This window comes from Myotis brandtii, unplaced genomic scaffold (assembly GCF_000412655.1).
Source record: "Myotis brandtii unplaced genomic scaffold, ASM41265v1 scaffold269, whole genome shotgun sequence".
Taxonomy (NCBI): Eukaryota; Metazoa; Chordata; class Mammalia; order Chiroptera; family Vespertilionidae; genus Myotis; species Myotis brandtii.
The window spans coordinates 214,120-229,409 of NW_005360226.1; the positions used below are offsets into that span (position 1 = coordinate 214,120).

The following is a 15,290-nucleotide window of genomic DNA, read 5'->3' on the forward strand; positions in this document are numbered from 1 at the left end:
TGTATGATCTTTCTAATGTATTGCTGAATCCGATTTGCTAGGATTTTGTTGAGGATTTTAGCATCTATGTTCATCAAGGATATTGGCCTGTAGTTCTCTTTTTTTGTGGTGTCTTTATCTGGTTTGGGGATTAGGGTAATGCTGGCTTCATAGAAAGAGCTTGAAAGTGTGCCTTCCTTTTGAATTTTTTGGAATAGTCTGAGGAGGATAGGTTTTAGTTTTCTTCTTTGAATGCTTGGTAGAACACCCCTGTAAAGCCATCCGGACCAGGGCTTTTGTTTGCTGGAAGATTTTTGATCGCTGTTTCAATTTCTTTGGTAGTTATCTATCTATTCAGGTTTTTTGACTCTTCTTGGTTGAGTTTTGGGAGCTTGTATTTTTCTAAGAATATGTCCATTTCATCTAGGTTGTCCATTTTGTTGGAATAGAGTTGTTCATAGTATTTTTTCATAATCGTTTGTATTTCTGTGGAATCGGTTGTTATTTCACCTCTTTCATTTCTGATTTTGTTTATTTGGGTCCTCTCTCTTTGCTTCTTGGTGAGCCTGGCTAGAGGTTCATCAATCTTGTTTATCCTTTCAAAGAACCAGCTCTTAGTTTTGTTGATCTGTAATGGGGTGACCCACGGAGACGACCACCAGGGACTCAGATCAAAATTTAGGAGCCTTTATTAAGCTGGCCAGCGACTACAGTTACAGCACCCTGCCGAAGCAGAGGCTGAACTGCAGTGCCGACTACAGGAGTTACAGTGTTTTTATTTGCAAAAACCACAAAGTTAGTTACAAAGCCTTGTTTACACAATTTGTTCCCGACATAGTACAGTATCAGCACAGTGACTACCTTCCTATCTATGTGTTCTAGGAACAGAGAGTACGGCGTGCCCCGTCTGGCCGAAGTACCAGATATGCAGCCCAGCACAGATCTTTTGTATTGTTTTTTTGCTCTCTATGTCATTTATCTCCGCTCTGATCTTTATTATTTCCTTCCTTCTGCTTTTGCTGGGCTTTTCTTGTTGCTCTCTTTCTAACTCTTTGAGTTGTAGGGTTAGTGGCTGTCTCATTTTTAATAATTTTTATGATTGCTTTGGGTTTACACTTTATGTTTGTTTGTTTTTTTAGGGAGAAGTAATAGCCCTGGATAAACTACCCAACAAAGTTAAAAAAATAAAGCAGAATGCTTTATTATTAGGGCTGCATTCCATTAGGGCTTTTTGCTTTGATGGAACAAAGGCACTTAAACTCGATATGGTTAAGGACACAGAAGGTGAGTCAAATTTTATCTTTTAAAGACTTTTACACACAAGCAGATTTTGCTGTCATTGTTCTAGCCTCAAACTATCCACAGGCCTTGAAACTTTGGCATGGATCTAAGATTTTTTGCTTTAATAGATATCTCCTTTTCTTTTCATCTCATTCCTGAATATCAAGTTTTTAATAATTCCAACCCCCAAGACTTGGTCAAACTCTTTTTTCTTCTTTTTTTTCATCACCATTTATTCCCTCTATACCCTCTTCCACCTTCACCCACACCCCTGCCCTCTTGGTCAAGCTTTTTATACTTGACATATTTGTCTTATTTCATAATGCATCTCAGAAAGCTCCCGAGCCTTTCGATTTTATGATTCTTGAGCTATTTTGTATTACTTCTTCATTTTTCTTGAAGAATGGGCCTATGGAGCTGGGAAGGGAGGGAAAAGTGTTACATTTATTAAATCACCTTGTCTCTATGTATCTCTATCTCTTATTTAGATTTGATTTCATGAAATACTCGAGAAAACTGCATACTTTAACGAACTCACTGGCATTAGTTTTTTCCCGAGTGTTTATTGATTAAAGATGAGTATTAAAAAGCTGAGGATGTGGTCTCTGATTTGCCAGCCCCCTTACAGATCATCTAGATCAGTGGTCGTGGACCACTGGTGGTCCGTGAGGTCCGAAAGATTGACGACCGCTGATCTAGATTGCCTTTGTTAGCAAACAAAACTCAAGTAAATTTGAAGATCTAATTGGCTTTATTAAGTTGATTATTGGGCAACATACCATCTAGCAACTGAAAGCTTGCTCCCAGGGTTTTACCAAGGGGAATTTTTTTATAGGAAGAAGAGTGGGGCCAGGACATCATTTCTTTCTCTTTCTGGGAACCTAAGGGGAAAGGTTTTTATCCTGGAGATTGCCTCCTCTTTCTATGGGGAACATAGTATCAAGGGCTTTTAGCATTAAGCAATGCCATTTTGATACTGTGGTTTTCTCTTTAATACCATAAGGAAACATAAAGGAAACATACTCTTTCTAACCCTGTAGTTTTGTTGTAGGCTGCAGAATGGCAACAGGTGTCTGACCAGTGGGGTTAGATCAGACCTGGTTCAGCAATCTCGGTACTTGGATTCTGACTAGGAAAAATTCAGAGCCAAGATTCCAACCATAAGAACATTTACTTGGTAAATCACAGAGGTAAAAGAAGTAATTCCTTAAAGAAATCGGCTTAGGAAACAAGTTTATAGAAGTAAAGGAAGGGCTCTTGGAGCTTGGGAGTGGGGAAGCTAATGGTAATGCGTGTGGAGGGATGGAAAGGGGGAAGGAAAAGAGAAAAGGAAAAGGAAAGGTGTGGGAGTGGGCATGTTCCTTAGGTCCAATGTCCTAAGGGTTTGAGGGGTGGGGATTTTAGGCAGGTCCCAAGGGAAGATCTCCATGGAATATTCAGTAGCTTTCCAGGTGTGTCCTTTCAAGGTTGTGGTCTCCACTGATTAATTGGCCTGCATCAGGGCAGGGGGTCATTATTCAGTGTAGCTGGTCCTGAGGTGGCTTGTCTGGTTTTGTTGCTTTTCTGGGCCTGTGTTGGGGTCCAACCCCAGCGGGTCCAGGGGTCCCCAAAGGTGTGGACGGAGTTGGCGAAGAAGGAATGACATGGAGACAGCCTTCAGTTGATCAGCAGCCTAGCCAGGATCTCTAGCCAAGATCTGTCGCTGGGTTCTCCAGCCAAGTTCTGTCCAGGATCTCCAGCCAGGTTGTGTAGCCATGTTCTCTCACTAGGTTCTCCAGCCAGGTTCTAGCCCGGATCTCCAGTCAGGTTCTGTCGCCAGGTTCTAATCAGGTTCTCCTGCCATGTTCTGTCTAGGTTCTCCAGCCAAGTTCTGTAGCCAGGTTCTGTCCAGGATCTTTTGCCATGTTCTCTCCCTAGGTTCTCTCTCTAGGTTCTGTCTCTAGGTTCTTCAGCCAGGTTCTCTCGCTAGGTTCTGTTTCTAGGTTCTGTCTTCTGTTGTCTTGTTACATCTGTATTTATACCAGTTGATTTTAATCCTATCAATTTCTATTCCAAAGGTTAGGGCGTTTCTTATCTCCATTCCAGGGAGTAAAGATTATGTAGCTTAAGCGTGATTGTTCTTAGTTAAAGTGATTAACTACCCACCTGGCACTTAGTTAAGGGATTTTATTCCCTCCCTAACTTCAGGAAAAAATTCTTACCTGGGGAAACAACCTTTCTCAGAGAGGTGACCTTGGTTAAAACACATAGCGCCAAAAAGGGGAGCAAACATATTAAGAGCAGTATGCCATATATGCCAGGTCCCTTGAAACATATGCTGTGCAGATGTTTCTTCTCTGCAGCGACTGTGTCAAGCAGCAAGGATGGACCGTCTCCCGGCAGGCCTGGAGCTGAAATACAATTGAGGCCTAGATGTTATCTCTAGGGAGGAAAGGTCTGTTGGTCCAAACCTTATGAACAGATATGCTAGGAGAGGAAGGTCACCCTGGAGGGAGGTCCCACCCTATAATTGTCCTTTGCTAGGCACCCAGGACTTTCGGCCCTGGTGACTTCCAGCCCATAGTCCTGGCCCATAGCTCTTGCTCTGCTCATGTCTAACTGCCTACAACAATTTACCTGTATATAAGCTGTCGTTCATAAAAATGACCATTAGACAGGAGACAGTTCAAAATAATCCATTACTCTAACTTCACTAAAATTGTTGTTAGGTCACCAATTTAAACACGTCCCCGTAACATTTCTTATAATACTGGTTTAGTAGTGATGAACTACTTTAGCTTTTTCTTGTTTGGGAAACTCCTTCAATTCTAAAATGATAGCCTTGCTGGATAGAGCAGTCTTGGTTGTAGGTCTTTGCATTTCATCATTTTGAATATTGAATATTTAATGCCAACCCCTTCTGACCTGCAGTGTTTCTGCTGAGAAGTCACTTGACCTTTTTATTGGAGTTCTCTTGTAGGTAACTGACTGCTTATCTTTTGCTACTTTTAAGATTTTTTTCTCTGTCTTTACCTTTGGAATTTTAATTATGATGTGTCTTGGTATGGACCTCTTTGGTTCATCTTTTTGGGATTCTGCATTTTCTGGACTTGTATATTTATTTCCTTCAACAGGTTAGGGAAGTTTTCAGTCATTATTTCTTCAAAAATATTCTCAATCTCTTGCATTCTTTCTTCTTATACTGGTACCCCTATTTTGTGAGTATTGTTACACTTGATTTTGTCCCAGAAGTTAAACTGTCCTCATTTTATTAACTTCTTTTTTCTTTTCTGATTGGCTGTGTTCTGCTATCTTGTCTTCCAGTTCTCTGTTTAGATCCTCTGTTTTATCTAATCTGATGTTGCTTCTCTCTAATGCAGCGGTTCTCAACCTGTGGGTCGCGACCCCTTTGGTGGTCGAATGAGCCTTTCACAGGGGTCGTCTAAGACCATCCTGCATATCAGATATTTACATTACGATTCATAACAGTAGCAACATTACAGTTATGAAGTAGCAACAAAAATAATTTTATGGTTGGGTCACAACATGAGGAACTGTATTTAAAGGGCCAGAAGGTTGAGAACCACTGCTAATGTATTCTTCATTTCTGTTATTGTAGCCTTCATTTCTGACTGCTTGTTTTCTATGGTTTCTATCTTTTTGTTGACATTCTTACTGAGTTCATTTATTTCCTCCCTAAGTTCATTGAGCATTCTTATGACCAGTGTTTTAAACTCTGCATCTGGTAAATTGCTTGTGTCCTTTTAGTTTAGTTGTGTGTTTGTTGTTGTTTTTTTTCCTGGAGCTTTGTCTTTTTCTTTTTCTTTTACTTGAGACGTGTTTCCTTGTCTCCTCATTCTGGCTGACTTCCTGTGTTTGTTTTTATGTATTAAGTAGATCTGGTACATCTTGCATTCCTGGCAGAGTGGCCTGTGTTGTAGGTGTCCTTTGAGGCCCAGTGGTGCAGTCTTTCTGGTCATCTTAGCCGGATTTCCAGGTTTATCCCTTGTGTCTGTTTTATGTGCCCTCTTATTGTGGTTGAGACTTGATTACTGTTGGTATATCAGTGGTTGGGATTGACCTTCTGGCTGACTGCCTATGGATTTGGCCATGGCTACATGGGATGAGCTCTAGGGCAGGGCAATCCCACTGAACAGGAGTCACTTTAGTGGGGGCTCTGGTGTCAGCTGACTCCTCCCTTGCAGTGTGTCTGTCATTTGTGGAGCTGGTTGGGTGGAGGTCTTGTATAGTCTGTAGCCAGCCACTGCCTTTGTTGGTTCTGGAGCCTCTTGGGAGGGGATCTAGTGAATGTCAAGGACAGCTGCCATTTTTGCTCAGTTGGGGTATCTTGTGGGAGCTACAAAGTGATCTGTGGTTTGTTGCCACTTGTACTGGTTTTGGCATGTATTGGAGAGGGTATGCTGTGAACCAAGTTCCGCTGCCACTAGTGCTGGGCTTTGTGACCCTATAGTGGGCACCATGATATGAGCTGAAGGCCAGCTTTCACTTGTGCAGGGCTTGTGGATGCTTAGTTGAAGCTATGTTTTAAGCCAAGGGTGGTCACAAATTTTGCCAGGCTTGGGCCACTAGTTAGGAGTTACAATGCAAGTTGAGATCGCTTGCCACTTATGTCAGGCTTGGCACTTAGCAAGAGGTATACAGGGCATGCCAATTCCAGCTAGTGCTTGCTTGGAATTTGTAGACCTTTGAGAGATTTTAAGAAAGTGCTCAGCAAGAACCTAAGTAGGCCACTCATGTGGAAAAGCTGCTGAAAGATATTCAGACTGGATACACTGGTTGGGTGGGAAGGGGTGTCAGGGAATCACCAGGGTGGCACAAATGTGCTAGCCAGGTAATGAAGAGCTCTGACTTGGCACCTGCCTGCACCTGGCCCTCTGGATGGGAGTTGTGCTCAACAAAGGAGCAATGTGCCTACCAACACTTTCATCCCCAGAGGGAGCTTTCTTAACCCCGGCCTCTCCAGCCCTTGTCCCGAAGCTAGTCAATTTCATTTTTCTCCATGTGTCCCTTCTAGTTTCGGGACAACCGTCCATAAGCCTGGGAGCGAGTGAGTTGGCAGACAAGTGTGTGCTTGGGCCCTTTAAGAGGATGCCTACGTGAACAGCAGCCTTCCATTTCACTTGGGTATCATCCCCACTGATTTACAGCCAGGTGTTATGGGGACTACTTTTTCTGGAACTGGTGCACAGGGCTTGGGAGCTTGGTGTGGGTTTTGGACTCCTTGCTCCTCAGAAGGGACTGCTCCCACTGAGATATCCCTCCCAATTTTTAGTCACACAGCTTTGTTTCCACTCACCATTTTTGCTGTTATTGGCAAATATATTACATTTGCCAATATATAACACACTATATGTATAGATATGGATATATGATACATGTGTATATATGTATATACATATATAGCCTTTATTACATATAGGGCCATCAATGGAATTATATGCATATTTATTCAGTTGATTTTTAAATCAATTAAGAGAATATGCATTTATACTGTTTTTTATAATTACATAATTACCTTTACGTGTGTTCTTTGTATTTTCATATGGACTCAAATTACACTCTAGTTCAGTTCCTTTCAATTTGAAGAACTTTTAAAAGTATTTCTTATAAGCAGGTTTCTAGCAACAATTCTCTAGGTTTTTGTTTATCTGGGAGTATCTATTTCACCTTTATTTTAAAAAGATAATCTCTTTGTACTTTGAATACATCATCCCACTGCCTTTTGGTTTTCATTCTTCTGATGAGAAAACATCTTTTAATCTTATTGTGGTTCCCTAGTATATGAGAGTCATTTTTCTCTTGCACCTTTATATTTTTAAAATTTTAATAGTATGTTATATTTACTTCCCTATGTCCAAAATATTATCATTTCAACATATATCTCTTGCGGCTTTAAAGATATTTTTTCTTTGCCTTTAACTTTCAAAATTTTTAGTATGATGTGTCTGATAGCTGATCTTTCTGCATTTGTCCTACTTAAAATTTGTGGAGCATCATGATCATTTTTTTCAAATATTTTTCTAGTTTTTGTCTCTCCTTTTCTGGTGCTCTTATTGTGTTTATATTGGTGCACTTAATGGTGTCACACATACCTCTGAAGCTATGTTCATTTTTCTTCTATTGTCTATGATCTTCAGATTGCATAATTTCTACTCTTCTATCTTCAAATACATTGATTCTTTTTTCTGTTAGCTGAGGTCTATAATTGAGCCCCTCTAGTGAATTTGTCATTTGTAATTATACATTCAATTCCAGAACTTCCATTTGTTTTGTTTTTTTGTAATTTTTATTTATTGATGTGTTTTATTTGGTGAGACATCATTGCTATGTGTTCCTTTGCCTCCTGAAGCATAGTTTCTTTTTATTTAATTCTTTGAACATATTTTTTATTGGCTGTTTTAAAGTCTTTGCTAAGTCTGCTATCTATACCCTCTCAATGATAGTTTCTGTTGTGTTGGGTCACACTTTCATGTTTCTTTGCATAGCTCATAAGTTGCTGTTGTTGAAAACTGGGTAATAAGTTGCACCAACTCTAGATACAAATCACTCCTCCCTAGGCTTGTGGTTATTGTTTACTGTGATGGCTGGTTGTTTTAGTAAATTGTATATTGCATGTACACAGTAATCCTGGGATGATAATAGTTTTATGAGGGTTCTTCTTTTTTCCCTAAAAACAGTAATTATCACTGTGGTGGTGGAATAATGATAGTTGATTTTTAAAAATATATTTTTATTGATTTCAGAGATGAAGGGAAAGATAGATAGAAACATCAATGATGAGAGAGAATCATTGATCGGCTTCCTCCTTCTACACGCCCCCTACTAGGGATCGAGCCTGCAACCCAGGTATATGCCCTTGATGGAATCAAACCCGGAACCTTTCACTCCACAGGCTGAAGCTCTATCCACTGAGCAAAACTGGCGAGGGGGTATGAGGGCTCTCTTTACTGTCTCTTTCCCTGGTCTTTGTGTTAAACTGTCTGCTTCAGTTATTATTCAGATGCTATATTAGCCTTCGCTAATTTCAGGTTGATTATGCTGTTGTTTTCAGTAGTGCTCTGGGGCATAAATTGTTTCACCATCTTGATCCAACAAATTTGGTGCCCTTTGCATACATAATCTTTGAAGCCAGTTTTTGAGATTTGTTCTCTCCCCAGGAGAGCTCTTCTTAGCTGTCTCATTTCTTAGTTCTCAGGTAAACTTCCGGCAGGTCTGTGGTTTAGCTTACTGCTCTCATGGAGCTGCCAGCCTCCTCTTAATTGCTTACCACCACAATCTCCATGATTTTCCAGAGTAATCAACCCTCAGGCTTAAACTTCCCACCATTGTGGTTAAAATAAAGTCAGTTCACTTGGGGAAATACCTGAACTCTGTTTTTACTTGCTATTTCTCCCCTTTGGCAAAACCTCTGGCCCACTGTTCCAGAGATGAGGGCAAGATAGCGAGTGACCTATTTTTCTTGGAGTGACACCTGATGAATGAGCAGCACAGTACTGGGTTGGGTCATCATCCTCTGATTTTTCTCAGCTTGCCTTTCCTACTGTGGAACTTCTTCACGAGCAATGAATTGGGGTGAGGGCGGTTGGGGCTTTACAGTTCTCAGCTTCTGTGCCTATGTATTGGGGCTGGTGGAGGAAGGCAGCCTCAGAGTTTTCAGGTGCTCTTACCTAGAGTTGAGCCTCTGCAGGGACTTGAGAGGGAGGGAAGGTGAGAAATGCTGGTAGACCTGCCCTTCCAGGTGAGATACCACAATCCTTGACTGGGAGCTGAGGGAGAGAGGGTGCCATGTGTCCTTGGCTGCACCCAAGTGAAGTGGATCTTCTTTGATTCTGAGCTTCAGGATGAAGAGAGGCAGTTGGGACAAAGGAGTGAATGTGGGTTGTGGCTCAGCCATAGTTTCTCACTATTCTTGCTGAGATGTAGTATATTTTCTTGAATAAGTGTTTCTTCATTTGATATATGTCCTGGACATTTTCCAGAGACTTTAAATGGTGGTTTTTGTTTATTATAATTTTTACCAGTTATGGCTATTTCACTGGAGAAAAGGTTGTGGAACTCCTCATGTCCTCATTCCAAAAGTTATCTCAATTTCATTTATTTTTAACAAAAATATTGCTCCTGAATTACGGTATATACCAGTGATGGCGAACCTATGACACATGTGTCAGAGGTGACACACGAACTCATTTTTTTGGTTGATTTTTTTTTGTTAAATGGCATTTAAATATATAAAATAAATATCAAAAATATAAATCTTTGTTTTACTATGGTTTCAAATATCAAAAAATTTCTATATGTGACACGGCACCAGAGTTAAGTTAGGGTTTTTCAAAATGCTGACACGCCGAGCTCAAAAGGTTTGCCATCACTGGTATATACCATCCCAAAACAGTGCAGCTTTACAAATCTCTAAAGGTAGTTCCAATTTATATTATGAGAAAAAGGTTTATGAAACAAAAATGCTGGGACTCTTGCAGTACATAAGCCTTACAAGTTTATCCCATGCCTTTCTAGGTTTGAGTAAGAGAAATTTCACTTGGACCAGGTGCATTTGGAGAGTATTTTGGTGATTTTTCAGTCTGATCTAAGACAGGTTTAGAATATTTTTATGAATTTCTTAATTTAATATTTTATAGTCATCCAGTACCTTCTATTAAAATTGTACTTATTAGGAAGAGTGAGTTCAGTGACTAGGCATTGCTCCCACCCTGAGGGCCACAGTGTATAGTTGTGTCCTGTGCAAGTGCACCAGGCTGAGGGGTTAGTGGGGGCTGAAATCTGGCCTGTGCTCTGTCATTGTGTGCAGGACTGTGTTAATCCAGAGGAAGGGGTGCCTTAGTTCTAGTTCACACAAAAGTATTCTGTGGGCTTGCAGATTTTTAGTGTCTGGGGTTGGGGGAATAAGACCTGAACACGTGACTATAATTTAAGACTGTGCATCTGAAAGATATCAAATGAAGTCAGAATGTTTATTTCTCATAGGGACAATAGAAAAAGAGTTAGAGGAGGAGGTGGCATTTGACAGGCCTTAAAAGGGTATGTAGTATTTTGTCAAAAGGAAATGAGTGCAGGGGACATCGCAGGTGAGAATTAGCAGAGGCATAAACATAGCAAAGTTCATGCATCTTGGTAACAAAGCACTGTTCTGTTTTGCTTTGTTTTTAACATTGGTGAATATGGGAGAATACAGAGAAATGCGGCTGGAGAAATAGATAAGGCCATATTATTAATAGTCTTTCTTTGTTAATCTCAGGAGTTTATTTCACAGTGTTAGGTAGCTATGAAACTAACAAATTTTTTTTTATTAATGTCAGAGGAATAAATAACTTGTTGAGAGCTGTGTTTTAGGGGAATTCATCTGGCCACAGGATTCAAAATAAAACTATATAAGGTATTTCAATTAAAAGAATTTAGTATAAAGCCACACTAAAGAGAAACAGTTTGGTATACACAGTATAAAGAGTCAGTTAAATCAATGTGGGAGAGCTGAAAAAGCAAAAGGAGACCACTTAGGCAAGCAGCGGTTCTCAACCTGTGGGTTGCGAACAATGAAAATACATCCTGCATATCAGATATTTACATTACGATTCATAACAGTAACAAAATTACAGTTATGAAGTAGCAACGGAAATAATTTTATGGTTGGGGGTCACCACAACATGAGGAACTGTATTAAAGGGTCGCGGCATTAGGAAGGTTGAGAACCACTGATAGAGGCAGGAGAAACAAAGGGAGGAGGTTTGCTCATTAGAACCAAAAAGCTCAGAGAAGAGGCTCCACGGAGCTGGAATTAAAAACTCTAAGGAAGTGGATACTACCCAGCTGCTGCTCTTTCCTTAGGACTCAAAGCAGGCAGTGTCATGGAGCTGGACTGAGACCTCTGAGGAAGGTCTGATACTTAACACGTTAAGCGCCCAGCCTGTTTTGTCTTCTGGACAGAAAGTATAGTGTCAGTCACCGGTGACTGACAGGGCGCTTATTGTGTTAATGGAAGAAGCTAGGAACTGCTGCTGCCAAGGTAAAGGGCTGTAGTTGGGATGCTTTTGACAGGAGTAGTACGCAAACAGGAAGGAGAAAGTCCATTCTGTACTTCTTGTCTCTCATCTTCCCACCCTCTATCACTCTGTCTCCTACTTGTGAATCTTGAAAGGAAGCCAGAAACCACGGGAGAATTGTTTACAGTTCCCACCTCAGTCACACAGCAGAGGAGAGAAGGGTAGATTTGGAGCTCAGAAAATAGAGATTCATAGCTAGCAAATTTGAGGCAAAACAAAAGCCTTTGAAATGGGTCCCTATACGTACAAGAATTTAGTATATGATAAAAGAAGCATTTCAAACCTGGAAGAAAGAATAAATTAGTTAATAAATTGATCTGCGACAAATTATTTTGGAGGGTAGGGGGATGTATGTACACCTCATTTAAATAAGGCATGTGGCTCGCTGGCTGTGAGTTTGATATGTTTGATGTACACAAAAGTAATTTGAAGATGGATTAAGGAGTTTACTGTAAAGAATTAAACTGAAAATAACTAGAAGCACATAAAGGTGAACATTTATTAATTGCACTAATGGAGAAGATTTTAAAGCATGAAAGAAAAGATAAAACTCAACAAGGAAAAGGATATATTTAATATTCAACAATTATATTTATAAAAAAATCCAAAAACTTAGAGGAGAGGTTAATATTCTTAATATACAAAGGACTCTTCTAATTAATAAAGGAAGATACAACAATCTCAGTGGAAAAAGGGCAAAAATAAGGAATGTGACCATATACAGAAAATATACAAATGGCCAATAAAATAATTGTCAACCTTTTTTTTAAAAAATAGGTTTTTATTGATTTCAGAGAGAGAAAGGGAGAGAGAGATAGAAACATCAATGATGAGAGAGAATCATCGATTGGCTGCCTCCTTCCCCCACACACACACACTGCGTATTGTGCTGGCAATCCAGGAATGTGCCATGACCACAAATTGAATCTTCACCTCCAAGTTTATAGGTCAATGCTCAACCACTGAGCCACACCCGCTGGGCAATAATTGTCAACTCTGATGAGGATTTGGGGAAGACAAATATACTCATCATCTAGAAATGTAAACTGGTATAGTTTTTCTAGAGGATGTGTATCAGTATATATCAAAAACCTTGAAAATAATTGTTTACATTGAAAAGATACATTTTCTGAGACAGTAGGTAAGAAAGCAAGGATAGTTATAGATGGAGATGAGTTAATAAGAGCTTGTGTCTGACAGTTTTGCAATCAAAGAAAAGCAGAACGATGCTGTGGGTACTGTAGGAAATCAGCTAGCTTTGTGTAATAGCAGTCAGCAGCATTATCTTGCTTGCAGTTAGCTAGCATCTTCTATAATCTATAATAATAAAAGCATAATATGAAAATTAGACTGGACATTTTTCTGGACGAAGCAAAAGCTGCAAGGGAAGCCCGGGTCCCGCCCAGGTCCTGGGTGCCAGAGGGAAGCCTGGGTCCTGGGTGCTAGAGGGAAGGAAGGCCTACTCTTGCATGATTTTGTGCATTGGGCCTTTAGTAAATATATAAGCAGACTGGTTTTTATGACTTGCTCCAGTAACACTAAATAGATCAGAAGTTAGAGTGGAGAAAATTACTTAAATGAATACAGAGGGAAACCTGTGAAAGATTGGGATTAGGGAGCTGTTATCTCGTTGTAGAGCATAGCCTTGCTGATGGCTGCAGAGCAAGGAGCCCGAGAAACCACACAATTAGTATGCTTGACTGGAACTGATAGGTGTGCTATTTTTCTGGTGCTGTCTGCAGTGGGGATTACCACGAGAAGTATCGGCTCTCAGAATGACTTGAATTCATTCCAGGTCTTAGCTGTCATGAATTGTGGCTTCTGACATTGGGGATACATGTTTGCTCAGGTCTTGGTTTACACTGTATCAACAGAATAACCCTCAATTGTAATAATCCCATTTTTAACCTTTTTATAAAGTCAGATATATATTGAATATAAGTCAGAATTACTTTCATCAGGTACTTGATGGAGGGGAGTAATTTTTTTTCTACTTTCTATTCCAGACTGATTTTAAATTCCTGATAATTGCTCTGTCTCAGGAATTTTTTTATTGTAGACCAGTAGGGCAGATACAAATATGTTTATAATTCTCTTTATAGGAGAGCCCCCATTCTTACCAGAATCCTTTGACCGAATTCTTCTTGATGCACCCTGCAGTGGCCTGGGGCAGAGACCAAACATGGCTTGTTCTTGGACTTTGAAGGAAGTGACATCATATCAACCATTACAGCGAAAACTCTTTACTGTGGTATGTGATGATACTTTGCTGTGAAAGAAAGTTGGCCTTCACTGGTTTGATGTTTAAACGATTGAAAGCGGTGTTCATAGCAGCATTATTCACAATAACCAAATGTGGAAACCACTGAAGTGTCCATCAACAGGTAAATAAGCAAAATGTGGTATACATACAGTGCAATATTATTCAGCCTTACAAAGGAATGAAGTCCTGATACATGCTGCCACATGGATGGACTTTGAAAACATTACGCCAGACATAAAAGACAAATATTATATGATTCCATTTATATAAGGTAACTTAGAATAGGCAAATTCATAGAGACTAGTGGTCACCAGGGGCTGGAGATATGAAGGAATAAGGAGTCATTGTTTAATGGGTACAGAGTTTAAGTTTAAGATGATGAAAAAAATCTGAATTTAGATAATGGTGATGATTGCCCAGCAGTGTGAATGTACTTAATGCCACTGAATTGTATACTTAAGCGTGATTATTAATATGTTAAATTTGTTATGTATATTTTACCACACACAAAAGGACAGAGAAGGGCTAGTTTTAAGTACAGGGAGCTTTCCTTTATGTTGACTTCACTATTTCTGCCAGGTAATAGAATTTCTTCACTCAGATGCAATGAGTTTCCAACATTCTGCTTTATCTTTAAAATGTTCCAGGATTACTTACTACTTGATGTGAATAATTATATATAAAACCAGTTACTCTTTTTAATAGGTTTCCTGGATCATCTTAGATAGCAAATTTTTTTAAAAAGTGGGAAGTCCATTTATGTAACTGTCTAATACAATATTGTTATGTCAACTGTAATTGAAAAATTAAAAAAAAATTGTAAAAGTGAGAAGTCCAAAAGAAATAAAAATGGGAAGTGACAGTGTCCAGTGTAGGAGATAGGAGAACCATAAAAACTTTGCAAATTTAACTGGTCACCAGTACGTTTCAGAAGAAGTCCAGATAGAATATTTGAGAATTTCTCTCAGTCTTGCAAAAATGATACAATAGATTTCACAAAATATAGATAGCATTTGATCAAGGATTACTTCATTATTTTTACTCAGGCCTTAATTATAAACACATAGGTTCCCAAAGGTGTGGACGGAGTCGGCAAAGAAGGAATGACTCGGAGGCAGCGTTCAGTTGATCAGCATGGTTGGGTTCTCTCGCCTGGTTCTAGCCAGGATCTCCAGCCAGGTCCTGTGTCTTATTGTCTTGTTATATCTGTATTTATACCAGTTGATTTTAATCCTATCAATTTCTATTCCAAAGGTTAGGGCATTTCTTATCTCCATTCCAGGGAGTAAAGATTATGTAGCTTAAGCGTGATTGTTCTTAGTTAAAGTGATTAACTACCCGCCTGGCACTTGGTTAAGGGGTTTTATTCCCTCCCTAACATCAGGGAAAAATCCCTACCTGGGGAAACAACCTTTCTCGGAGAGGTGACCTTGGTTAAAACACATAGCGCCAAGAAGGGGAGCAAACATATTAAGAGCAGTATGCCATATATGCCAGGTCCCTTGAAACATATGCTGTGCAGATGTTTTTTCCCTGCAGCGACTGTGTCAAGCAGCAAGGATAGACCGGCTTCTGGAAAATTCCCTTTTTTATTTTTTAAATGATAGAGCATGTAAATCAGCGGCCACCTCTCGGATTGGGTTAAGACTCGGAAGAAGACTGGCAAGCAATGATAGCGAGCATAGCTATAAACATAGTGGATGGAGTGCACA

The 15,290-nt window shown here is 39.7% G+C and overlaps 1 protein-coding gene across 3 annotated transcripts in view; it reads left to right on the top strand.

The window, feature by feature from the left end:
- NSUN6 (NOP2/Sun domain family, member 6) overlaps window positions 1–15,290 on the top strand; it is a 60,085-nt gene that overhangs the window by 34,047 nt on the left and 10,748 nt on the right. For all 3 annotated transcript variants that reach the window (XM_005868439.2, XM_005868437.2, XM_014541391.1), the window contains 2 exons: window positions 1,119–1,263; window positions 13,418–13,566. In XM_005868439.2, the coding sequence (XP_005868501.1) occupies window positions 1,119–1,263; window positions 13,418–13,566 (294 nt within the window). The remainder of the gene's footprint in view (window positions 1–1,118; window positions 1,264–13,417; window positions 13,567–15,290) is intronic.